Source organism: Rutilus rutilus, assembly GCF_951802725.1.
Source record: "Rutilus rutilus genome assembly, chromosome: 4".
NCBI lineage: Eukaryota > Metazoa > Chordata > Actinopteri > Cypriniformes > Leuciscidae > Rutilus > Rutilus rutilus.
In genome coordinates, this window is record NC_140212.1 from 45,770,557 (window position 1) to 45,798,551 (window position 27,995).

Below are 27,995 nucleotides of genomic sequence, written 5' to 3' on the forward strand. Positions count from 1 at the left end.
AAGTACAATCGAGTAATCTGGTCATGTGACCATAAGCAAAATATGTTGTTATTTTCATTTCTTTTATATATATATATATATATATATTTGTATTTCCGTGTTATTGACTTTGTTTTACCCTTTTTATAAATGTGTTAATCTGTATAAAATGTTAAGGAAGCACCATTACGTAAGTTACGTTGTGTAAGCGTGAGGCTAAAGCTGATGGTATTTCTGAGTGCCCTCTCTCTTGCGCGGGATGTCATGGTAATGAGAGGCATGTACCAGAGTTTCTCCTTGTTAGAAGTGACATATGGAGTCTGTTATATTTTGATACAGAAACTGAAAGAAGCCGAGAGTAAATCACATCACAACTGCATCATCGTGTGGGATCTCTTTTATTAAGAATAAAACACAACGCAGACAGAAACCGCAGAGTGAAGAACCTGCTTTACAGATTTGAAGACACGTGTTTTTCACACATCACTCAAACACAGAACCAGGAAACAGGAAACTCTTCTGTTCAGGGAAACTGAAACTGAAGTGAAGTTGAGCTGGTGTGTGTTTGTGTCTCTGTATTCAAGCAGTAAAATGGCAGAAGCCAGAATTTCTCAGGATGAGTTCCAGTGTTCAGTGTGTCTGGATCACCTGAAGGATCCAGTGACCATTCCCTGTGGACACAGTTTCTGTGAGAGCTGTATTACAGTCTGCTGGGATCAGGAGGATCAGATGAGAGTCTACAGCTGCCCTCAGTGCAAACAGACCTTCAGTCCAAGACCTGCTTTAGCTAAAAACACCATGCTGGCTGAAGTGGTGGAGAAACTGAAGAAGACTAAACCTCCTGCTGACTGTTACGCTGGAGCTGGAGATGTGCAGTGTGACGTCTGTACTGGAAGAAAACGCAAAGCCGTCAAGTCCTGTCTGGGGTGTCTGGAGTCTTACTGTCAGAGTCACCTTGAACAACATGAGAGTTTTGTTAAAAGAAAGAGACACAATCTGACTGATGCCACTGGACGACTGCAGGAGATGATCTGCCAAACACATGATAAACTCCTTGAGGTTTTCTGCCGCACTGATCAGAAGTTTCTATGTCTGCTGTGTACGATGGATGAACATAAAAACCACGACACTGTATCAGCTGCAGCACAGAGGACAGAGAAACAGGTATGAACTATAAAGTAGACACTGATGAAATAATGTTGACTCTATTTATATTGGCACCCATATGATCAGGTAACATCATTCACACTGCAGACGTCAGCAGAAGTGAACAGAAGCTGCAAGTGGACTTTCACTGCTGAGTGTATTTGTGCTCCACACTGAACTTAACAGAAAATATGGTGAAAATGCACCGTAAACATATTTATTTGATGAAGCAACATAAAATAATAGAAATATTCACAGATTGTTTGACAAAATAGATCTCTGTCAAGAATAACAAAAGTTAAATGCAGCGACAGACAAAAACTAGGCATGACTGGACAAGGCATGACTTGGCTAGGAAAATAGGATCTGTCAGGGCAGGACACAAGGGGAACATTTGACGACGATCTGGCACAGGACTGCAAACACAAGGAGAATAAATAGGAAGCAAACAAGGCAGGTGATTAGGGAAAACAGGTGGGGCAAATGAACCAATGATCAGTTCCCTTACGAAAAATAAGTTTATTCAAGTGTGCTATTAGTATACTTCTTTTAAACTAAAAAATAAGAAAGTATATTTCAGTCTACTTTTTATGTACTTCTCAGAAATATACTTCAAATTCCACTTAAGTATACTTGACTTGAAAAGTGTAAGTATATTTGGCCTGTACTTGTTGATCGAGATATGCTTAAAAGTATAATTAAGTATTCTAGGTATTCTTGGCTTGTACTTGTGTTTACTATTTTGATTGAGTAGCTTATTAAATACTTTTTTTAAAACATAATATTACACACTGTCTTATAAACTAACATGTTCAAGTTTATATAGTAACAAGCTTTCTGGTGGAATAGCTTAAAGAGATAAATAAAATAAGCATGGAACTGAACCTGATCTTGTAATTCCCTTACGAAAAATAAGTTTATTCAAGTGTTCTATGAGTATACTTCTTTTCAACTAAAAAGAAGAAAGCATACTTTCAGTCTACATTTTATATACTTCTCAAAAATATAATTTATGTACTTCTCAGAAATATACTTAATTACACTTAAGTGTACTTGACTTATTCTGAGATAAAAGTCCAAGAATATTTGGCCTGTACTTGTACTCAATCTTTTGATCGAGATATACTTGAAAGTCTAATTAAATATTCAAAGTATACTTGGCTTGTAGTTGTGTTAACTGTTTTGATCGAGTAGCCTATTAAATATACTTTTTTACATAGTTTTTCATACACAGTCTTATGAAACTTACATTGTTTGAAAATATTGATATAAAACAGATATGTTTCTAACTGCGAATCTGAATTTTTGTGTAGGCTAGTCCACTGGTAGTGTACATAGGAATTTACTCTAATTCTACTTTTTCCCACCATTGACTGAATTTTCCAGCGTAACCCATGAAGAGAAAACGACTATGAAGCTTTGGGGGCGTTGGACTTGATCTACTCGATCTGTGTTTTGATCACGTTTCTGGATCTGATCAAGGCGTAGTCTTTGACAAAAATGAGATTTTCTCATCTTTTTCGTTTAAAATGTTGCCTTTCTTTATGAAACTTACCAACATTCAAGTGTTGATAAAAAAGGATGCATGAAGCTAATAAAATATTTTTAAAATTAAAGTACAGTTAAAGGTATTTTTCAAGTATAAAAAATAACATTTGAACATAGTAGTACAGGCCTACTGCAAGTGCAAAAATTATATATATATAGTAAACTACTAGTATACTCATAAGTTCACTTGCAGTACAAATGAGAAACGTAATTATAAACTAGTTGTGCACTTAGTTTACTACTGTTACACTTATAGTGCACTTAAACATATACTTTTATATACTAAAAGTGGGCCAATTTAGTCCCAAGCGGTATTAAAATAGTACACTTACAAGTTTACTACAAGTACATATTGACATTAGTATACTTACTTCATAATGTATACTTAAAAATGTACTTGAACATTACTTAAGTATACTTCATAAAATGACCTTGAAGTATACTTCTTTTTCGTAAGGGTTAATAAAATGGGCAGGAAAAACACTATCCACATGCTGTTCAGCACAAGACAAAATATAACATGAAAGCTCGCTGCCGTTGGAAACACGAATCGCGTGCTACACAGAACACAACACCACACGCAGACAGAAAAGCGTACGGCCAGAGGAAACTCGAAACCACATGCTCACACAACAAGACAGAGCGCATGAGAACGAGCAAATGCTCATCCTGTGAACTCACAACAGAATACAAGAGCATGAATGTCTGAATCACGGCACAACTGAAACCAAACTAGACATGAGTGCTGGAATCCAACCATCATGATTAGAACATTACACAGACAAGAGACCGTACGCTCACATAAAGACAAGACAATACAGGAGTGTCTGGACTCTGGCACAAAACCAAGGATAAAATATAGCTGCATGCAGCAATTATCGGGGCCAAGCAGAACAAGACATGCCAACATGTCTGAAAGTGTCAGACCAACTGCAACAATGAGCAATTAAAGACATTTAAAAAGGATTATAGGCAAAATGCCTGAAAAATCAGAGATACAGTAAATAAAAATATGATTTAATGGATTATCACTTTCGACCAATAGGTGGCACAGTTACAAAACTGATGTGATGTGGTCAGAGTGAAGTGACAATGACAAAGTTTGGTGTCAATCAGAGCATGTGAGCGGAGTGGAGCGGTGAGAATCTCCGCTCATCGCTCACTGAACTGTTCACCCCTCCGCTCCCCCGCTCAAAGCTACATCAGGGCGCTCCGCTCATTTTCGCTCAGCGCTCAACGCAGTTTGCTTCGCGCTCCACTCAAATCACCCCCCGCTCGCTCCAAAAAAGGAAAAAAATCTACATGTATATCACTTGTAGCGGTCCCCAACCTTTTTTGCGCCACGGACCGGTTTAAAATCAGACAATATCAGACACGGACCGGCCTTCAAGGTGTGTGGCGGATAAATACAACAAAAATGATTAAAATGATATGACTGGCATAAAAACTGGGGTATTTTTTTAAATAGCCTATAATAATAAACGTGAATCCAATGTGTAGGCCTACTCGCAACTTTATTAACAGCGTCCTCTAACATCGCGCAGGCAAATGAGAAAGTCTGAAAACAAACAAAATGCGCCCAAAAGAAAAAAATCTCTATGTTTTCAGTGCTGATGCGTTCACGTAACATGTAAGGGCACCTAAAAGCTGTCACAACGAACCGGCAAAATTATTATGAATATGTAAAATATAGCAGAAGACATTTTAATTTTTTTTTTATGTCTGTCGGCTGGAAAGATGCTGACTCGTGATCTTCGCAGTAGTGAACGCGCCTGAGAGAAATGCACATTTCATACGGGAGAGCAGTCTGTTTTCTTTCGTTTTGAATTGTTCTGTTTAAAAGTAGACATTTCAAGCTTTATATATATGTCTCAGGTGTGTGAGGCAAGTAGGCTATACGCTGAGTTTCGGTTCATTCATGAGACAAACTCCAGGTTCACGCCGGCGCCTTCGTATCAAGGTTATCTATTTTCTAATATATTTACTTCTTATTAAATCCAGACAATTGGTTGATGAAACCTTGATTAAAATTAAGATACAATTAATACAAAACGAAATTAAATTTAAAGACAGGCTTTGTGCTTTCTGTTTGAGGTCTGAGTGAAAGTTTTAAAGCAGTCTTAGTGCCGCTTTCAGAGCGCTCACGTCCGTAACGGAGAACTGTCCCGTCCATAACATTTTTTTTTTTATTTTTTTTTTTAATAAATTTCTAAATAAATGTGACTTATAGTCCAGTGCGAGGCTAGGCCTATGTTTTTTCTTCTTCATGGCGCATTTTTTGACTGATGCGCCTTATAGGCTACTCCGGAGCGACTTATATTGATAGGCTACACCTGTCTGAATTCTCATTTTACTTTTTGAACTCCATTATTGAGCCGAGTTTTGCCTGAAAATAGTCTACTGTTGATGACTGTGCAAGACAAATGGATTCAGGGTCAGGCTTGACTGAGCATGCTTCAGACTCGTGGTGTGAGCGGAGCGGAGCGAAATTGGAGCGGGAAATGCGACGCTCCGTCCTTTTGAAATTGCCGCTCTGCGCTCTGTCCAAGATCCGCCCGCTCACGCTCCCCGCTCGCTCCCGCTCCACTCCGCTCACATGCTCTGGTGTCAATATGTCAAGGCATTGCAGAGATAAAGCCTGAATAGTGCTTTTAGCATCATGCCTCAAATTTGCTGCTGCGCTATACGAAAACTGTTTGGTCTATCGACACGAAATCCATAACTTTTAGTCGCCACAGTCTGGAGATGATACGATTCGATTTTGGTGAAAATCGAACAAACGGTCTAGGAGGAGTTCGAAAAAGTAGGTTTTGAATGAAAATCAATATGGCGGACAGGAAGTTTGGCCAAATAAGGAAAACTTGGTATCTATGTTCTCGGCTTGACCCAGGGAATCTATTAAGACCAGTGGCATTTCAATAGCCAGATTTATTCAAAAGTTATTAGCTTAAAAGTTTATTTATTAAAAGTTATTAACTTTTAACCACTAGGTGGCGCTGTCTCGAAATATTTTGGGAATCAAAGGGGATGGTGCTGATGGCACATTCTGAGTTTCGTAATATTACACCGAAGCATTTGTTTAGTATAGCATTTTATTTCACAAAACTGCATTGTAGTCAATGGGAATTTCATGTTTTGTTCTATTATAGCGCCACCAAGAGGCTCAGTCCCACCATTTTTTTTATGTGTCCTCGGAGTGAGCCCATACATATGTGTGTCAATTTTGGTGAAAATATCTCTATTCGCTTCAGAGTTATAGACATTTATATGAAAAAACACGTAAAAAATTATATAGGCATATAGGCATTGGCGTATAGCTATCGACCTATGTTTCCAAACTTCTGACGGTGGTTTCGTCTCGATCGGACTAGCGGTTTCGAAGATATAGCCAAATGTTTTTTAAGCACTAAATCACAACGCTACACAAACCGTAAGATGAAACCTAGCATGTTTGGTATCGTAGGACTCGGCAAGGATTCAGGAGTCTAATGAGATTAGTCTCGTGAAAATAAGTCGACCACACCCAAAGTTATAAGCATTTGAAAAACAAAATCACCACTAGGTGGCGCTGTTTTGAAACTTCTCACGCTCCTTCAGGACATTGTGCTGATGACCCATACCGAGTTACGTAACGATACGTTCACGCGTTCATAAAGTAGAGCATTTTAGCACATAATTCAAAATGGCCGACAGCCAAAATGGCTGATCTGGGAAAATCAAGGAGATCAATGATCTGAGGAGGAGAGACGCTGAGCTGGAGCAGCTTTCACACACACAGGATCACATTCATTTCCTGCAGGTAACAGAGATCTAGAAGAACAAGATCATAGTGGACTTGAGCAAGAGACTCACAGAGAAACATTTCATGAGAGCAGAATGAGCTGTTGACTGAAGTGTTGTGTTATATAATCTTAAGGTAGATTCCCATCTGATTATCTTGCTTTAAAATAGACGATACTTATGAATGCGTGCATCCAGCTCTGGAAATCTCTTAGGAAACATGTTCTGAGCTCTTTCTTCTGGGAGATATATTTAACTGCCAAACTCCACTAGTGCAAAGAACAGTTCAAAACTTCCAGAACATATAAACTTTTTGGTAACACTTTATTTTGATAGTCCACTTTAGACATTCTACTAACTATAAGTAACTTTGCAACTACATGTAAACTAACAGTCATTAGAGTATTAGTAGACTGAATGCTTAATATCTGCTAGGTCCCCCAACAGATATTCTACGGACTATAAGTAACTTGGCAACTACATGTCATATTTTTCTACTAACCCGAGTCTACTGACAGTCTAACTACTGTCTACTAATACTAAAATCGGATATCAGTCGACTCAGCATGACGCCCTGAATCTAACGAGACCACTTTTATGATTTTTGGACAAACCATTCAGAAGTTATAAGCAAAAAGAGCCATTTTTCATATCTCTGGACCAGTAGGTGGCGCTGCGCCGAAATGCAGCATGTAGCCTCAGCTCATGCTTGTCATGACATGGACCATGTTTGGTCTGAATCTGATCAAGCGTTGCGGTGATACAGCCTTACGTCTGTTTTCGCAAGCGCTTCGTAAAATTTCTCTGTGGGTTTTTCGAAAACGGTTAAGCGAATCAACTTGAATTCCATAACTTTTTGTCGGCATGGTCTGGAGATGATCTGGTTCAATTTTGGTGAAAATCGGAGCATCGGCCTAGGAGGAGTTTGAAAAAGTAGGTTTTTCGGAAAATTCTAAATGGCGGAAAATTTTGCAATCGAATCAGCTTGAGCTAGGGAATCAAAGGAAATGGGAATTTTGTTTCTAGCCCTTGTGGTTCAAAAGTTATTAGCATAAACATGTGTGCAACTTTGGACAGTTGGTGGCGCTAGAGGAATGGGTTTGGAGACTCCAAATTTGCTATGATGACTGTTCAGACTGTCCTCTATCAGTGTGCCGAATTGCACAACTTTCCCACAAGCGGTTCTATGGGCTGTCATAGACGCCCAGTCGGAAGAAAAAGAAGAATGATTTTTGGTACGCCAACAGTTCAGTCAGGACCACTTCGCCAAGTATGGATAAATAGATTTATTGCGATAATATAGCATACAGTTAGTGTTGGCGGTATGGATCTGTTCTGGCCAAAACTCCCACGCCTGTCCATGCAGCTATGCCTGGACAGAACGGGAGAGCAGCAAGGCAAACCCCCCATGGGGTACAGAACAGAACCAGTATATGCATGATTACAATTCTCAATTACATGAGTTGAAATGAGCAATTACATGTGAAATACAATATAAAATAAAAATTTGCCAAGATTACACTGTAAAGAAAACAAGTGATCAGAAAGATGAAGGTTTGTTAGGAGGAGTTGGGGTTGGAGGAGGGAGTTAAGATGCGAGCAGCAAGCTATGAGGGAAATGCTGAAGGAGTGTGAGATTTAAGTGTGCCGCTGAGATAGATGTCGACACCGGATTGGACCACGTCATGAACAGCTGGCTAACAGCTGATGCGGGCTTGGCTGACGTGGCCTGCCTGAACTAACGCGATGCTTGATATACAATAGGTGCCTACGCACATTCTGTGCTTGGCCCCTAACTAGACCAAAGTGACAGAACCCTGACAGATATAGTGACAGCAGTATAAACTGACATCTCTGTTATTGATTTGTGGTGCAGAAGCAGCTGAAGGAGACGCAGAGGTCGTTCCAGCAGAGGATCCAGCAGAGAGAGAAAGATCTTCAGCAGCTGAGAGAGGCTGTGGAGTCTCATAAGGTGAGTCTGGAGAAGAAGAGAAGTTTGAGAAGTCTCAGTCAGGACTCACTGAAGCTCACTGTGTGATTGTGATGTGTGCCCTAACAGCGCTCTGCACAGACAGCAGTGGAGGACAGTGAGAGGATCTTCACTGAGCTCATCCGCTCCATTGAGAGAAGCCGCTCTGAGGCGACACAGCAGATCAGAGATCAGGAAAGGACTGCAGTGAGTCGAGCTGAAGAACGACTGGAGCGACTGGAGCAGGAGATCAATGATCTGAGGAGGAGAGACGCTGAGCTGGAGCAGCTTTCACACACACAGGATCACATCCATTTCCTGCAGGTAACAGAGATCTAGAAGAACAAGATCATAGTGGACTTGAGCAAGAGACTCACAGAGAAACATTTCATGAGAGCAGAATGAGCTTGTTGTGTTGTGTTATATAATCTTAAGGTAGATTCCCATCTGATTATCTTGCTTCAAAATAGACGATGCTTATGAATGCATTTCAGCTCTGGAAATCTCTTAGGAAACATGTTCTGAGCTCTTTCTTCTGGGAGATATATTTAGCTGCCAAACTCCACTAGTGCAAACAACAGTTCAAAACTTCCAGAACATATAAACTTTTTGGTAACACTTTATTTTGATAGTCCACTTTAGACATTCTACTAACTATAAGTAACTTTGCAACTACATATAAACTAACAGTCATTAGAGTATTAGTAGACTGAATGCTTAATATCTGCTAACACTTTATTGTGATGGTCCCCCAACAGATATTCTACTGACTATAAGTAACTTGGCAACTACATGTCATCTTAGAACCCGTCCACACGGAGACGCGTTTCGCTGTATACGTATACATTTTTTATCGTATTGGCGTTTCGTCCACACGGATCCGGCGTTTTGGGAGACTGAAACCGCTATTTTTTTAAACCGGGTCCCAAAGTGGATAAATCTGAAAACGACACCCTTGCGGTTTCGTGTGTACAGCCAATCCGTATATTTTGTGAAACGATGATGTCATCACATCACGTGTCGTCTGTGTCACGAGTAACAGCAACAACAATAAAGGCGGACTTATATGATCGTATTCGTGCTGCAGAAGCTGCTAAGCCTACTAGCTTTATTACAGCAAAATCTATTGCTTCTCTGCAACTGTGGTGAGCAAAAAGCGATAATCTTTGTCTTCTTCTTCTTGGTTCGTATACAGCGCGCAAGGTTATGCGCATGCTCAAAGTCTTCTTCTCCGTGTATAGTGTATCTCTGTGGCAGAATTACAGCGCCCCATACTGGTCTGGCATATATACTACACCGTTTTCAGTCGGTTTCAGTGGTTTCGTGTGTACGCAGATATTTCTTGAGACGACGCCGTGTTTACGGAATTTTTTTTTAGAACGAGGAAAAAAAAAAATCGGATCGGGAACGCACCGGCTTCGTGTGGACGTGGCCTTAATCTACTAACCCGAGTCTACTGACAGTCTACTACTGTCTACTAATACTCTCAGGGCTCTCAAATCTCACGCATGAGACACACGCATTTCAACCAGTTCACACGCTCACACGCCACACCTTGTATTTCTCACGCTGAGAAGTAAGGGATAACTTGTCCCGCTATACAATTAATGGATGAGGCGCAGGCAAACAGAGGGAAGTTCTCTGCCGAGTTCATAGCTGCTGTCTCGAGTTATACAGAGTTATATGCCACCTACCAGCCAATCAGAAATTTGAATTTGTTGTGTGGGTAAATTACGTGTTCCCGCTGAAAGCACGTTCGTTACTAGGCAACACCCGCACACACATGGAGTGGAAGTTGGAAGAGCAAGATCTGATGAATGTGGTTTGAGGTAGGTAACATTAACCCCTTAATTTTTTTATTTGCATTTTGATTTTACAATTCCTGGATGAAATATTTTGCCTGTGATCAAAGACAGTGAGAGCTGATGTTGAGGACTGTAGCCAAATTCGTGCTAAATTATTTTTGGACCTTATGCGCCAGAGAAACAAGTGTCAAATTGTGTCAGTTGTGTCTTAACAAATGTCAGTAGACTGGGAAGATTTTAAAATGAGCCGTTCATTCATAAATACACAAGATCGCTGTGAAAATACAACGCTGAAAAGGGGCGGGGCTACATATGGTCTATTTTGTCCATCAAGGCAGGTTGCCAAGGCAGCACTTTACGTGTCTTGTGTTGACACGCCCCATGGCAGTTGCTCATTATCATTTAAAGAGACATGGTCGAAACGGGTCGCTGTGAACAGAGCTGTTTTTGAGCTCTTTTTTATACTTTTTCCATGGTGGGTTTAAACAAAACCAAAACTAGTAACAGATTGGCTCTGGATGGAACGCTATCATCCATCATGACTGCGAAAATGTCTGGCCTTGAGCCACAGTGCTTTAAGTGTGAGCCCCCTACCCCTGTCATCAAGGCATCAAAATGTGCAACAAACACTTATAACACAAAACACCATTCATAAGCTAAATGTGTACACTCACACAAACACACAGACACACACAAACACTTTGAAGAACTGCTGTTCAGTTGGCTCGTTTGGGGCCAATTTTATTTTTATTTTTTGATAAATTAGTATTTTTGAAATATATGAACTGCTAGCAAAAATTTGAGCGAATTTGGTGGGGCCGAGGGGCCACTGCTGCAAATATTTGGGTGGCTCCTCCCTAAACAGATCGACATAGTTGACAAAGTTACTTATAGTTAGTAGAGTGTCTTTTTTTCTTTTTTCTCTTTATTAAGGACCATGTACAATTTCCAACATAAATGTTACCATTTGATGCATTGTACCAGAGTTAGCCACAGGCTAATTTACATCTGCAGTCCGAAGTGTCTGAAGTGGACTATCGAAATAAAGAGGAACCAACTTTTTTAAACCAAATTTTCCCTTCTGATTTCTTACATCATGGTAAAATTGATGGTACCAATTTTGAGTAATGTTCACCAAAGTTGCTTCAGGTGATCTTCAAATCTGATGGATATACAGTTTCATAATTGTTTGACCGTTCCCTTGAGGATCACACCCATGAGAATCTCCATCTAGATCGCATGGTACACTACCCAGATGACTCCCTGTGTGCCTTGTGTGGAGTTGGTTCTCTCCAGCTGTGGTTCCCCCTTCACAGTGGGTGAAGAGGAGGAGGATCCCTAATACGGTGGTCCCGGTGCTAGCACTCATTGACCTACATATTCTGGAATGGACTCCTACCCATGCTCCCAACCTTTAGGTCTCTTCTTCTCCACCGGTCCCACCAGACCTAATGGACTTTCTGGTTATGAATAATTCCTTCCTCTGCTGGTCCCACTCAGCCTCCTGGCTCCTTTGTGTCCGCTGGTCCCATCTGGCCTCCAAGCTCCTGCGTTCCAACCATGGAAGTCATCAAAAGTCCTGTCGTCCTTGCAAGTTTTGTCCAACTCCTCGGCTCCTCCCTTTCTGCTGGCTTCATCCAGCTTCCATTTTCCAGGATTCACCACTGACTTCCGGACCTCTGGCTGCGCCAAGTATCTTTTGTTGCTTCTAAAGGGCAGTACTAAATGAAAAAAATTGATATTTAAACAAAATAGGAAAATTGACATTTTCATCCTGTTCAAAAGTTTTCACCCCCCACATATAAGGATGCCGTTGCCATGACTTATTACCACTTTCCCACAAATTAATAACTCGACAAAACTAAGTGAACCAAACATGTCCCCTCCTGGTCCCCGTAGTTTATAATTTATTGATGTATCATGAAATTGTAAGACAAACATGCATTCTGCTGAAGCACTATTTTTAAGAAGCACAATTTATTTGATTTCAAGTGAATAAACATTTATGAATGACTTACAGTCAGGAGATTATTTCATGATTTACAATTTTTTAAAGATAATTTACATCACATTTGTAAATCATTAGCATACCACTTATTAATAATTTAAGAATGTATAGTCATGTTTTGTAAATGATTAGTTCCTCAATAACTAAAAACTTACAACTGAACATGATTGTAAAGTGTTAGCAGATAAGGTTATGATTATTTAAAATATTTCATATAAGACAGATGTATAGTTTGGTGTATTACTGACATTTAGATTTTATTTCCACATGTGAATGGATCACTTTAATTGGTTTCTGGACAATTTTTTTTTTTTTTTTTTTTTTTTTTTTTTATGTGGTTATAACCAACCCAACATATTATTTTGCTGATGCTGTCATTCATTTTTTAAATATATTATTTAAATATACACTAAACATTTGGAATCATGATCGCAGTCTTTCTAATAACGTTTTAAAATGATATCTTTATTATGTTAATTTGTGTCTTATGCTTAAATGTTCTTAGCACATGTAGATTTTCTGCTAAAATGCAGTGTCATTATGTTACCGTGTTAACTATTTCACCAGTGTCTAGAAACAGCCCTCAATGTGACATCACTGATGCACTTGATCTGTTACATTTATGTTATTGGTAGATGCTTTATCATCCAAATGATTTCCTAGAAAGTTCACATATAGTGTAAATGGCAAACGCCAGAATCTGTAGCTCTAATGTCATACAATGAATATGAGAAGGGCTGGATTGAGGAGAGTTACTAAAGATTAACAAGAACCGCACAAATCTGACAGTAGTGCAGGTTATTGATGAAGTGTGGAGGTGATGAGCTTTGATTTCTGTTTTCTCTAGAGTTTCCAGTCTCTCTCAGCTCCTCCTGAATCTACAGACGTAAATGACAATCTCTTCAGTTCTCTCTCCTCTTTTGATGGCATGAGAGAATCTGTCCGTCAGCTGAAAGACAAACTGGAGGATTTCTGCAAAGAGGAGCTGAAGAAGATCTCTAACAGAGGTAAAGTCCAGGAGATTCTGCTCTCAGAAATGATCCTCCATCATCTCATATCCTGTAGAAGATCATATTAGAAATGTCTTAGGAACAGATGTAGAGATATTTTTCTCTTGACATGACATTCACACTCTTTATGTCTGTTGATTTCCACAGTCACTTCCACCAACATTGTTCCCAAGACCAGGAACGACTTCCTACAATGTAAGTCACTAAGAAAACAAGCAGAAAAACTCACTGAGTGTGTTCGTGTTCTTCCTGTAGAAGGTGAAAGAAAACATGACAGAAAAGTTTTAGAGTTGATCATGTAAATGATGATTTGCACAGGATATCTGGTATACTGTACTGAGACACTGCTGATATATTGAACATGAAGAGTTCAGCTACACTGAAAAAAATAATAACACCGAGTAACACTTTATTTTAAGGGTCCATAATTATGCGGTAGTTAAGCATTAACGCACACATAGTTAATGGTTAACTTTACATAAATTAAAGGCATATTTTCCATTATTTATGCGGTAGTTAAGCTTTAACAAACCAGCAATTAATAATGAACTGAACATATATTAAGGGCACATTAGCATTAATTATAACTTATCAAACATTTGAAGGATAAATAAGCAGAAATGAATTTGAATTTCTTCTAAATGGAAATGGAAAAATGAAGAAATCGTTCATTTATCACATATTCAACCCTTCTCATGAACACACATAAACAAATCTAGCTTCATTTTTTATATTTGTATTTTTGTTTTCATCACACTTTGTTCTAATCTTCCAAATGGAAACACAATAAAACCAAAATGGATAAACAGCTTGAATATTTAATCTCAACATAGGCGAGAATAAATTGCCCCTTTCCACTGATTTGTCAACCCAAGATAAAGCTGTGCCGTCATCAGCTCTTATTCAGCTTCATGCAAAAGAATAATACTCATCTGATACAGTTGTGTTACAGAGTTTATTGCAACTACATTTAATGTCTTTCGCATCAAACAGCCACACTAATAAATGGCTCGACATGTTTCCTTCTGTACACACACATTTGCGTGCCGTGAAATTAGTTTATCGTATTAAATATTAATTGACGTTGCATCTGCTCTCATAACTACCCCTAGCCTACATATTTGGCACACCACCTGAAACCAACTCTTGAAATCTGTGTGTCTTCGAACAAATCTGTTGAGTGAGTGATTCACCAGCCATACAGCCTTTTATTACTGAATGAATCAGCATTTCGAGCGAATCGATTAAATAAAATGACTCATTCATTAACACAGTCACTTGCTGCCACCTACTGGCGATATTTCATAATTGTTTCATCTTGTAATTTATGTAATAGCTCTGTATTCAAAACGTTGTTTAAAACATAAAAAAAAAAATCTCATTGTATTATGCTTTTGCAGTTGCTGTGTAACTCTGAGCAGTATTAAATTGTGTACATACATCTAAAAGCAACTTCAGACGCTGCTTTTATGCCACCTCTGCAGCACAAGATGCCTTTGGTTGAAACAGCCTATATAGTGTCAAACTCATTTTATTGAATACATTTAAGAGTTTAAATTTAAAGATGTCATGGGCCTATATATTTAATAAGATTAGAAAAAAATTGAGGTATCTAGGCTTAATTTCAGACAGTAATAGATGACAATAAATATAAAAAATAAATAAAAGAAGTGTTATTTCATAGTCTACCCTTGAATCGATTCTGCTCTGCGCTTCACTACAATGTAGCTTGTGCATTATCTCCACACTGTCCACTGTGTCGCGCAGCTTTGGCACACAGATTTTGAGAGTTGGTCAGCTAAATAAGTAGGCTAATAAGTTTGCCAAATATGTAAAATTAGTTGTGAGAGCAGATGTCACGTAAATTAATATTTAAAACGATAAATGAGTATTTCACGTCACGCAAATGTATGTGTACACAGAAGAAAGCTCTGTCTAGGATCTGCCCCGGTACGGTTTGTGGTGAGCCATTTATTAGTGTGGATGTTTGATGAGAGAGAGATTAAATGTAGTTGCAATAATAGTCTTAGGTTACGACTGTACCTGCGACCTAAGACGCTTATAGGGAACACCTCATCGTGACTGGTATCTGAAGCAACTGTCAAATCACAGCAATCATATTAGCCAGCGAAAGCCTATGACATCATACTAGTGCAACCAGGAAAAATATAAGGGGCGCCTAGAGAACGTCATCCACTTTTCGTTTGAGGGGACTGTGCAGGCAGTCCGGAGGCATGGCAACGAGATGCAGTGTCTCGTTCCCTATTCTCAGGGAACAAGGGTTACAGTCGTAGCCAGTGTTGTGCAAGTTACTTCCAATACATTGTTACTGTAATACATTATAGATTACTTGTTACTGTTATTTAAAAGTAATTCTTTACCTTACAATATTACTGTCTGAGAATTTTAATGCGTTACATTACTCCTGTATTACTTTTGAGTTACTTTCACCAAAATGACTACAGAAGTAGAACTTAACATTCTAAAATGACTAGGGATGTAACGATATGCGATTTGAAACCGAAATCGCGACACTCAGATCCACAAACCTGTGTCGCGGTGTGAGAAGGCAGAATCGCGACTCACACCTTCCAACTCCCAGAGTTATCCTTCCCGTCCAGATCCAATGCTACCACATCTTTAAATTACTAGTAGTATTATTTGAAGTTAACATTATAAAATACGTAGACCTACACCACAAAACTAGTTGAGGATAAATTCTTTAAAAATTGGGCAATTCCAGCGTTATGGACGTGACATTTGCAGTAACAACTTGAAATTTAAATTCTCAGAAAATGCATTTAATAACCAATATATTGAAATGTCTGTTTATATATCCATAGGCTACTCCCTTAATAAAGGAGTCCAGAAAAATATCAGTCTACACATGCGTTTTATATTTAATATGAGGGAAATAGACATGCATGCATGCATGACACAAAAAAATCTAACTTTTAGGTGGCAAAATATTTTTTAGTAATTCTGTGAATTATACTGCGCAAACCAAAAGTAATACTACCCACCGGACGAAGAAGGGTTGGCTCTCCACAGAACATAAAATATTCATTTTATTACATTTTTCGTGTTCGCATTTATGAGGAAAAAACAATGTTACGGACGTGACAGTTCTCCGTTACGGACGTGAGCGCTCTGAAAGCGGCACTAAAAGACTGCTTTCATCAGGTCCGGCCCTGACCAATTTGCTGCCCTAGACAAGATTTTACCTGGTGCCCCATGCATCACAGTTATATAGTTTTATATATATATATAGTTTTATATATATATATATATATATATATATATATATATATATATATATATATATATATATATATATATACACATACACACACACATTACAGCCTAAACACAAATAGCAAGAGCATTACATTTAGCATTCAAGTCAAGTACCCATTATCTTTATAGAGCTTTTTACAATATAGATTTAATGTGAATTTTACATAAAACTTTGCTATTTTTAATAAACCTGTATATAAATATCATTACTAATTTTGGCAAATTATTTTTAAAAATGCCATATATCCCCCCCAAAACTGCACAACTGTAGAGTAAAACATTAATAATAAAAAAATGATTAAAATTTTTGGCACTGTATCTATCTCACACTATAATACTAATTTACAATGTGTCATGTAAACATTTACATTTACATTTACATTTAGTCATTTAGCAGACGCTTTTATCCAAAGCGACTTACAAATCAGGACTAAATTAAGCGAGTCATCATGAAGAGGCAAAAGACAACAACAACGCAAGAAGTGTTCAGAATACGAAGTTCAGGCATTATTCAGAGTAGCATAAGCATGATAGGTGGGATTTTAAGGGAAAGGTTTTTTTTTGTTTGTTTTTTTTGTTTTGTTTTTTATGAGTTTAGGTGCTCATGGAAGAGATGGGTTTTCAGCTGTTTTTTGAATGTTGTCAGGGATTCAGCATTCCGGATAAGGGTGGGGAGAGTGTTCCACCAGCATGGAACTGTGAATGAGAATGATCTGGAAAGTGATTTTGTGGCTTTCTGTGATGGAACCACGAGACGTCGCTTGTTGATTGATCGTAGGCGTCTGGTGGGGATGTAGGCTCGTAGGAGTGAGTGAAGGTAGGAGGGAGCTGAGCCTGTGATAGATCTGTAAGCAAGCGTCAATGCCTTGAACTTGATGCGAGCAGCGAGAGGTAGCCAGTGCAGAGAGATTAACAGAGGGGTGACGTGGGCCCTCTTGGGCTCGTTGAAGACAAGACGAGCTGCAGCATTCTGGATCATCTGAAGAGGTTTGGTAGCACATGCTGGAAGTCCGGCCAGAAGAGCATTGCAGTAGTCAAGCCTAGAAATGACCAGGGCCTGGACGAGGAGTTGTGTTGCGTGCTCAGTTAGGAAAGATCTTCCTGATGTTGTGCAATGCAAACCTGCATGATCGAGCTGTCTTTGAAATGTGATCTGTGAAGGTCAGCTGGTCATCAAACGTTACTCCCAGATTTCTGACCGACCTTGATGGGGTGATTGATGATGAATCAAGCTGGATGGTGAAGTCGTGCTGTAGAGACGGATTGGCAGGGAGGACGAGCAGCTCAGTCTTTGCCAGGTTGAGCTGCAGGTGATGTTCCTTCATCCATGTGGAGATGTCTGCCAGACAGCTCGAGACCCGTGCAGCTACTGTGGGATCATCTGGTCGAAATGAGAGGAAGAGTTGTGTGTCATCAGCATAGCAGTGGTAGGAGAAGCCGTGTGCCTGTATGATGTGTCCCAGTGATGTAGTGTAGATGGAGAAGAGGAGGGGACCAAGAACTGAACCCTGGGGAACCCCTGTGGTCAGTTGATGTGCTCTGGATACCTCGCCTCTCCATGCGACTTTGAAGGACCTACCTGTGAGATAGGATTCAAACCAGTCGAGTGAAGTTCCTGTGATGCCCAGTGATGAGAGGCTGGACATAAGGATCTGATGGTTCACGGTGTCGAAGGCAGCAGACAGATCAAGGAGAATGAGGAGTGAAGATTTGGAAGCAGCTTTTGCAATCCGTAGGGCTTCTGTGACCGACAGTAATGCAGTCTCAGTTGAATGCCCTTTCTTGAAGCCAGATTGGTTGACATCCAGCTGGTTGTTTAGAGACAAGAAGGATGTTACTTGGTTGAAAACAGCTCTTTCAAGTGTTTTTGCAATGAATGGTAGGAGAGAGATGGGTCTGTAATTCTCTACAAAAGATGTGTTTAGCGTTGGTTTTTTAAGCAGTGGAGTGACCCGAGCCTGCTTGAATGCTGTAGGGAAGGTGCCAGTATGGAGGGATGAGTTGATGATGTGTGTGAGTGCTGGTAGAAGTGTGGGAGAGATGGCTTGTAGAAGGTGTGAGGGGATGGGGTCTAGAGGGCAGGTGGTAGGGTGACTGGAGAGGAGAAGTGTAGATACTTCTTCCTCTGTTAGCGACGAAAAGGAGGACAGAGGGGTATTGGCTGTGGAAGGGGTCGGTCTGGGTTCTTGTGTGTGTGGAGCTGAGAATTGACTGCTGATAGTTGTTGTTTTGTTGGTGAAGAAGTTTGCAAAATCATCGGCAGTTAAGGAGGAGGAGGGTGGTGGTGGAGGTGGACAGAGGAGTGAGTTGAATGTCTTGAAGAGTCGTCGTGCGTTGGAGGAGCTGTTGATCTTGTTGTGGAAATAAGAAGATTTTGCAGCATGAACATCAGCAGAAAAGGACGAGAGGAGAGATTTATACATACTCAGGTCAGATGAGTCTTTTGATTTGCGCCATTTCCTCTCCGCTGCCCTGAGTTCGGTCCGGTGTTCACGAAGAACCTCAGATAGCCAGGGGTTAGAAGGAGTAGCGCGTGCTGGCCTGGAGGAGAGAGGGCAGATTTTGTCTAGAGTAGAGGTTAGTGTGGAGCATAGGGTATCCGTTGCAGTATTCACATCCAGAGATGAGAATTGTGAGGGTGGGGGAAGAGAAGAAGACACGGCAGAGGAGAGATGGGAGGGGGAAAGTGAGCGTAGGTTTCGCCTGAGGGTGACTGGTGGTGGGGTTGGTGGCGCAGGGGTAGCGAGTTGTAGACTGAAGGTGATGAGGAAATGATCTGAAACATGGAGAGGCCTCACCAAAATGTTGTCTGTGATGCAGTTGCGTGTGTAAACCAGGTCCAGTTGGTTGCCTGATTTGTGAGTACCTGTGGTGATGTGTCGTTTGAGATCGAAGGAGGCTAGTAGAGAGGTGAAGTCTGTTGCATGTGGTTTTTCGAGATGAATGTTGAAGTCACCGAAGACTAGAAGTGGGGTGCCGTCCTCAGGGAAAGAGGACAGCAGCACATCCAGCTCCTCTACGAAGTTACCCAGCTGACCTGGGGGGCGATAAATTACTACAATATGGATCTTACTGGGAGTTGTAAGTGTGATAGCATGATATTCAAATGAATTGTTGTTGCATAGAGAAGAGAGCGCTGAGTATTTCCAATTGTTGGAAACGAGAAGCCCTGTCCCGCCACCCCTCCCAGACTGGCGAGGGGAGTGAGAAAAGGAGAAATTGCTAGAGAGAGCAGCGGGGGTTGCTGAGTCTTCAGGACGAATCCAGGTCTCAGTCAAGCCCAGGATACTGAGAGTAGAATGAGATGCAAAGGCTGGAATGAAGTCAGCTTTGTTGACTGCTGACTGACAATTCCATAGACCCACGGAAAGAGAGAGAGGAGTGTGTGAGGATGAGAGAATGGGACGCAGATTAGCAGTATCGCGCTGCCTTGTGCGCGTGATGAAAGGGCGTTGTCGAACGATAACAGGAATGTGTTGAAAACACATGCTGATTCGGGAGAAAGATAAGATAAGAAGTGGAAAGGGAAAAGGCGAATGTTAAGTGCCTTTCTGGTGTCCCTGCTCGGTGGAGTCGCGCAGGTAGAGTCGATGGTCTTTACCCGAGTCGGTCTTCACACGAGGAGGCTGAACACGAGAGCTGAACGCTTCCGCTGACGCTTCCGCGACAGCGCGCAAAATACACATATATATACAGAAAAATACTTTCACCGCTTGAGTGAGTACAGCTGGTTCGGTCTTGCAATTAAGTGGATAACGCGATAATGGGCCAACTTTCGCTTTGAAAGTGCTAGGAGCAGAGGCTTAAAGTGCAAATTAGACTTTAACAATAATAATTTTCACTCGCGGCTGTTTGTTTAATGTGGCAACGCGTCCAACTAAAATACACAATTATGTGAAGTTAAAAATATAAGGGAAGCTGAGAATCGAAGATGGGCTTACCTTGACTACAAAGCAACGCTGACAATAACAAGAGAGCAGAGTATTCCAGAAAACACACAGTTGCGCGTTTCAGTCGAGCCTCTTGTTGCTCGCTTGTCCTAGGGCTAAACTCGGCCACCCGTCACAATCAGGAAACTTTCACCGTGTCTAGACCTGGCGCAAGCTGCCAGGCCCGTTTCTACAGGGGAGCATGAGTGTGTTAAGCGGCCTCAAACAAAAGCAATGCTGTCTACATTGGATGCGGCGAGAGGCGACACAACACAACAAATTAACAACAACTGATCGCGCGCGCTCTGTTTCTGACGCACTTCAAGCACTTGCTGGGCGGGGGAAGATTGATGTGCCTGACCGGACTCGGTTAAGTTTTTGTGGAGGTTTTTTTTTTTTTGCTTTAATTTGATAGTATTTTGAATTAATGGTTTTAAAATAGTATTATAAAAAAAAAAATTATAATAAAAAAAATTCACTCGTTCACTCTTTGGCGCCCCTATGGATGAGTGGCGCCCCTAGCATTTGCCTATTCCGCCTATGCCGCGGGCCGGCCCTGGCTTTCATAGAGACCTCAAACAGAAAGCACAAAGACTTTAAAGTGAATTCGTTTTGTATTAATTGTATCTTAATTTTAATCAGTGTTTCATCAACCAATTGCCTGGATTAAATAAATAAGAAGTAAATATAGCAGACAATAGATAATCAGGACACGGAGGCCGCTGGCGCATGAACTGGAGCTTGTCTCATAAATGAACCGAAACAGCGTATAAGGTAGCCTACTTGTGTTGAAATAAACACATCACTCTGTATTACTCTTTCAAAACTTTATTCTAGCACAGAGCACCAATCCATCTAGCCAGTGCTTTAAATGACATGAATACATTTTTTTTTTTTTTTTTTTTTTTTACAAATAATAGTCCAAAACAATGTAAAATAGACTGTCATTTCCATAGGACATTTGTAAATCAAACGGCTTGTGGTAAAACAATTCGTCAGGTTTTTTGAGTACAAGACTGTTCTCTTGAGCAAGAACACTGAAAGCATGAAGATGTTCAACCTTCTCCGATTCCATACATGACGGCAAAAAAAAAATTCCATCCATAATAAAAATTTTAACAATTTTTCCAAAGACAGGTGCATCATCAACCAAGTCTAAGCACACAACAAGACCACTATGATACTCCGTACCATGACACTTAACCCACGGTGTGACTGTTAATTCACTTGAGAGATCAATATGGAGCTGCTCAGAAATAAAATCACCGTTTTCAAGGTCGGACAACAATTCTTTTGAAACAGGGCCAGACTCAATACCTTTGATAGTACAATGCTCCCAGTGATAGGCAATGGCTAGCTGGTGTCTTTTGGCAAGTGATTTGGTCAGGTTTTTGACATTTTTTTAGATTTTTCTTAAAAAACCTGTGTTTTGCTTCATACCTCATAGTCCATACATGAATTATTGGACCATAGTGAATCATAAGGTGGTGCTTTGGAATCAGATTCCTAGAAGGGTACAACTCCTTGAACAATCGATGATGCTCCACTATCAGATGCTTCAAAAATATTGTCATTCCTTCAGAGATGCAAGGAGAAAATATAATGTTAACAATATCTAAGAGGAGCAACATCAAATGCCAGTGCTTATCCCCCTCTGGGACTACATCTCCAAATATGAGTATCTAAAATCATTAATCTAAAATTCAGATTAATTAAACAGACACTTCATAATTTGGATCAAAGATAAAGAAAAGACAATGATAAGAATGACACTCAAAATAACACAAATCAACCTGAAATCATAAAATGGGAAATACACCACACGGGAGGAACAAATCAAACCCCAAAAAAATCAAAACCAATCAAACCATAATATGTAAAACACACAACCCAACAAGACCTCCCATACAGTGATATACCACTAAATAAGAATAAAAAATAAAGCAACCAAATCCCAAAGTTCGGTGGGGAAAAAAACGATGGCCACTTGCCAAGAAAGGTTTTTACACATACAACATTCTACATTTACAAACAAACATAAAAATGCTCACGTTGCGGATACGCTAAGGCTCACTTAATGGATGATTAAGATGCATACTGTAAGTCTCAATGAAAGGCAGAAGTGTTGCAACGCAGTCGTAACTCGGCCAACTAATAATGCTCCTAAAAATACACATTTTAATATTTTAACAATTTTAAATAAAACAAACAAGCTTGATCGTTCACTCACGTCAGGTGGCTGAAGCCAAGCGCAAAATGGCACGCGCACTATGTTCTCACATCAGTCATTGGTGCAGGAGAAATCCAAGAACACATTTACTATAGTGAATGCAACTTTTACTAACATACCGGTATATCTCCTTTAAAATCGACTACTATTAAAAGTTGTTTACTCATTCTAAATTGTCGGGCACAGTGGGTCAAACGGTTCTTTCAACACGCCAGCAGAGGAAGAAACACAAACTCGCACATCGAGCGTAGAACGAGAGCAAACGCGGTTTCCTTAACGCCTGCGAGACTTTAAACACAGCCTGCCCATTACGTCATCTGCCCACTTAAAGGCGCAACATACTCATTCCGGTTACACTAGCATTTCAATTTGGTCAAAAAAAGGAAACAAAATCCATACCAATCCTTTAGTATCCAGGAATCGAGGAAAAACTGAGAGAATGGTGGTGGATCTCTCTGGATCATGGATAAGGTGCTGTCTGTATTCAAACGTGGCCCTCATCTTCTGCATGATGACCTCACGGTCATTTGTATGATTCATCAAGGAGATAGCCTCTAAACTTTGGTGATTGTCTAGCTGATCTTCACGGTGACACAGCTGTCTGTCAAGCAAAGGGCCTCCCTTTTCCTCTGTTTTTGGATCATCCTTATTTGCAGAAGGTTTTGTCCCCCGTTGTACTGTTTTGAGGCGCCATGACAAGAACCCAGTGTTTTTTTGGCCATCATAAAAATGTTCCTGATGAAATGACACTCAATGAAAACTCAAAATTGTAACCATCCATCGAAAATGACAACTACTTAGAAAGACATTTCTAAATGATCACAAAAATACTGAATGTTCTGATCTCACATAATGACTTACATATCCAGTCCTCCCTTGGGGATCTCTGAGTGAGGGAAACAAGGTGATAATTCCCAAACCATACTTCTGTTTGGTAAGTCGATGTGGGACTCTCCTGAAAAATGGAAACACTCAATGTTACTTTACATTGATGAGAATTGTTTAAAAATATATAATTAAACTACTCTTATTTTCAGAACAATCAACAGCTTATTACTTAATACATTTTGTAGCACCCAACTAATATAGTTCACAATTTATATACTATAATAATCACTAACAAATTAAATAACCCAAGACTATTACATTTTGATAATTACCCTTCTGTCCCAATCATGTGTGCAACCAAGATGTTCAACATCAGTTTTCTCATGTCATCGCTAATTGTCCCTGTATCTTCATACTCCTTCAGCACATTTGCTCCACCTGGTCTTGTCTGTAGAATTTCTTTTATCAACTATACAAAGAGGAACATTAACCAATTATGTAAGGGATGAAATACATCCAGCCAGTTGTTATAGCAGAATAAACTCCGACAGGCTGATCAGGACATGAAGCGGAGGGTTCTTGCATTAGCCTGAAGGGGTTTATTCTGGGATAACAACCTGCTGGATGTACATTATTCCGCTAATTACACGGTTTCTTGACACATAAGTTAATAATTAGACATGATATATTGATTAGAGAGATATTGATTTGAGATTAAACTTTTAAAGTCCCTGTGAGCCGGAAGTTGCAACCAACTTTACTTAATTTTTTTGACGTAATTCCAAGTGAAACAGAAAATTTTAAATATGACGGGGTTTTTCTTTAGCTCACCTGCCCTCCATCTCTCAATTACCAAAAAAAAAAAAAAAATCTGGGTATTTATTTGCACAGATTAATAGGCATGTGCCGGTATAAAATTTTCATTCTGCGATTAATTGATTGAGCTTTTATCACGGTATACGGTATTATCACAATATTTTAATTGCACAAGAGAAATGGATAGGTTAGGTTAGGTTAGGTTAGGTTAGGTTACTTTATTGGTACCCGTAGGTAAACTTGTTTTACAGTCTAAGGCCCCGTCCACACGGAGACGCGTTTCGCTGTATACGTATACATTTTTTATCGTATTGGCGTTTCGTCCACACGGATCCGGCGTTTTGGGAGACTGAAACCGCTATTTTTTTAAACCGGGTCCTAAAGTGGATTAATCTGAAAACGACACCCTTGCGTTTTCGTGTGTACAGCCAATCCGTATATTTTGTGAAACGATGATGTCATCACATCACGTGTCGGCTGCGTCACACGTAACAGCAACAACAATAATGGCGGACTACATGATTGTGTTCGTACTGCAGAAGCTACTAAGCTACTAACAGAGAATGTCTGCTACTAAGCTACTTCTTCTTCTTGGTTCGTTTACAGCGCGCAAGGTTATGCCAGAGAATGTCTAATATGGCGAGAAGTTTCACTCTCACTACACTTCCGGCTTCTGAACTGGTTGCAGTTCCACTCTGATTCCATATGAGGGCGCTCACAGGACGAGTGCAGAATGAATGGAGGTCAATGGCGGTATACCCCTCAAAATCCACTTTTCTCAGGATATAATTTTTTGTCTAGTAATTTGAATGTTGTATTCGAAAGGAGATGCAAAGAAATTACACATTGCTGGGTGTTAGATTTTTTAGAGTCACTTATTTGCTTTAAAAAAGTCTTTCAAAATGTCAATGACGTCAGAATGCTGACGTCATTAGCAGAATGCTAGCGTGTTATGGGCAACAACAACTCAACCTGTAAGAAATCAAAACGACATAAGTACTCGTTCATTCAACTTTCGACCTAAAACCCATGTTGAACTTGCAAAATCTACAATCACATCTGAGATTTCTCAACGGCAATCGGGTGAAAGAGACAAATTTAGCCGTCTAGCCCCATTGACTCCCATTCATTTTGCACTCATGGCGATCGCCCCCAGTGGAACTCTGGTGGTACTACAACCAAAATTCGGTACAATAGGGCTTAATAGGGAGTGGACAGGCTCTCCGTAGACGGGCTCTGGTTATGCGCATGCTCAAAGTCTTCTTCTCCGTGTATAGTGTATATCTGTGGCAGAATTACAGCGCCCCATACTGGTCTGGCATATATATTACACCGGTTTAAGTCCGTTTCAGTGTTTTCGTGTGTACGCAGATATTTCTTGAGACGACGCCGTGTTTACGGAATTTTTTTTTAGAACGAGGAAAAAAAATGATCGGATAGGGAACGCACCGGCTTCGTGTGGACATGGCCTAAGAGACAGGACATCCATAAAACTTGGATTGGGGAGGATGTAAAAAACCCAACTTGCATCACAATAGGTGTAATTGTGATTGTCAAAACATTTGGTAACTTAACATAATTGTATTAAGTTTAGTGACAACATGTTACAATGTTTACATGGTACAATGACTGGTAGGCTACTGTTTGTATTATTGCTTAACACAATTTTCACGATTTTAATTCAATTCTTGGGATTTGATTTCAATGTTGATTCAATATTGACTCATTTGGATAAATATTAGGTAGGCTACAGTAGATAAGCCTACATGTTAATTTTTCTGAAGAAAAAATACATCTCACATAATGCTGTAAACATACAGAGAGGCCTATCAGCTGGTATTATTAAAGATTGAACAGACAAAATATTTTTGAGATGTCATCATTTGAAATTATTCTGTACACTCAAAAATTGTTTGTTCAATGAACTTAATTAAATTAAGAACAACTTTTCCACACAATTAGTTAAGGTCTGTACAACAATACTAAAACAAGTTCATTTAAACAAATAATGTTTTATTGAACCAACCAAATAGATTTAAGTTCCTGATCTAGATAATAACTAGCAAATGCTAAATACACTTATTGTTTATTGTAATTGTGTGTAACATACGGGATGAGGAAGTAAGAAGAGACTCGTCTCAGTGCTGGCATGAGTGCAGTTTTTGCTCATTGAGTGAAGCGACACACGCGATGTTTGTGATGTCGACCTCCCACAGCCTGAACACAAACACTGACCTAACTGAAACTCTTTTACATGTCAAACATAACTGAACATTAAACACTAACAGGCATTTCCTTCAAAACACATAAAATAGCACTTAATATCAACATTTACTCTCCTGATCAAGACCCATGCAAAGCATGCTGGGAACTAAAAATCCACTGTCCAGTTTAAGTTAATTCAACACGTGTTATTCAGAAAGTTCATATGGATCAAGTAAACTTCAGTTTTACATATTCAAGTGGATTTTACACAACAAAATTAGGTAAAAACAAAATGTTCAGTAATTGTGTGGTTTTAACTCTTTGTAATTGTTTAACAAGCACCAAAAATAATTTTCCGATGTACATTAAAAGATCAGATTCATAATTCCTGATATGTTTTTATCTCCATCAGATTCTCATCAGCTCAATCTGGATCTGAACACAGCACAAAATCACCTTCATCTGTCTGAGGAGAACAGAGTGATTACTAACATTAACACAGAGCAGCCGTATCCTGATCATCCAGACAGATTTGATGTGTGTCGTCAGGTGTTGTGTAGAGAGAGTGTGTGGGGACGCTGTTACTGGGAGATTGAGTGGAGTGGTGATTATGTGTGTATATCAGTGTCATATAAGAGCATCAGCAGGAAGGGACGGGGTAAAGAGTGTCGGTTTGGATCTAATGATCAGTCCTGGAGTTTGATCTGCTCTTACTCCAGATACTCATTCAAACACAATAACATAGAGACTAAACTCCCCGTAGAGTCCATCAGCAGGAGAACAGGAGTGTTTAGAGTAGGAGTGTATGTGGATCACAGTGCAGGAACTCTGTCCTTCTACAGCGTCTCTGACAGAAACACACTGAGCCTCATACACACAGTCCAGACCACATTCACACACACACTCTATCCTGGGTTTATGGTTTATTCTAGATCATCAGTGAAACTTGTTGATGAATCAGAATAGACTTTAGAGAGATTCTACACATAATAATTTGAGCTTCATGATAAATCAGTGACTGTCACACGCTGGCTTGACTAGATAATCCAAGATAAGAGGCTTGATGCAGAAAGATGATGAACACTTATATATAATAAACATCAGGGATAAACCCCAGCAGGAAACGTTAAAACAAGACAATTAACATATAATGACTGAGTGTTTAAATACACAAAATAACAAGGGACTAAATTAAGGACAGGTGATGGTGAGAAGTTGTCATAGTTACAAACAAGGGTTGCTATGGAAATGGAAACACAGGAACCAGGACCTAAACCACAGGAACTGAAAACCAGGCACAACGAGACAAAAGGAATTCAAAATAAGAGTCCATGAAGACCGAGACATACAGGTAATCGTGACAGTAGCAGTCAGATGTTATAGAGTCTCTTACTTTCTCTTCATTACATTAATTGTTTAGCTAAATTGAAGAAGATATATATATA

General features: G+C 39.7%; 1 protein-coding gene and 1 long non-coding RNA gene across 2 annotated transcripts in view; one reads left to right on the forward strand and one right to left on the reverse strand.

Moving 5' to 3' along the window:
* The first annotated feature begins 250 nt into the window (after positions 1 to 250).
* Positions 251 to 27,615, forward strand: LOC311289557 (E3 ubiquitin/ISG15 ligase TRIM25-like). The gene is made up of 6 exons (XM_084407661.1): positions 251 to 1,143; positions 8,330 to 8,425; positions 8,513 to 8,746; positions 13,083 to 13,242; positions 13,393 to 13,440; positions 26,963 to 27,615. The coding sequence occupies exons 1-6, from the start codon at positions 571 to 573 to the stop codon at positions 27,514 to 27,516; spliced, it is 1,665 nt and encodes a 554-aa protein (XP_084263787.1). The 5' UTR covers positions 251 to 570; the 3' UTR covers positions 27,517 to 27,615.
* The window catches only part of LOC311289582, a 38,738-nt gene continuing 19,612 nt past the window's right edge, over positions 8,870 to 27,995 (reverse strand). Inside the window, exons 2-3 of the long non-coding RNA XR_014627159.1 lie at positions 9,856 to 10,391; positions 8,870 to 9,221 (exon numbers count right to left, since the gene is read on the reverse strand). This is a non-coding gene — a long non-coding RNA (uncharacterized lncRNA). The remainder of the gene's footprint in view (positions 9,222 to 9,855; positions 10,392 to 27,995) is intronic.

Bases quoted from the DNA above. Each gene is read 5' to 3' on its own strand.
- LOC311289557 (XM_084407661.1), top strand. From the start codon at position 571: ATGGCAGAAGCCAGAATTTCTCAGGATGAGTTCCAGTGTTCAGTGTGT. The intron at 8,747-13,082 runs GTAACAGAGATC...TGTTTTCTCTAG, and splicing joins ATCACATCCATTTCCTGCAG to AGTTTCCAGTCTCTCTCAGC. The intron at 13,441-26,962 runs GTAAGTCACTAA...TATCTCCATCAG, and splicing joins CAGGAACGACTTCCTACAAT to ATTCTCATCAGCTCAATCTG.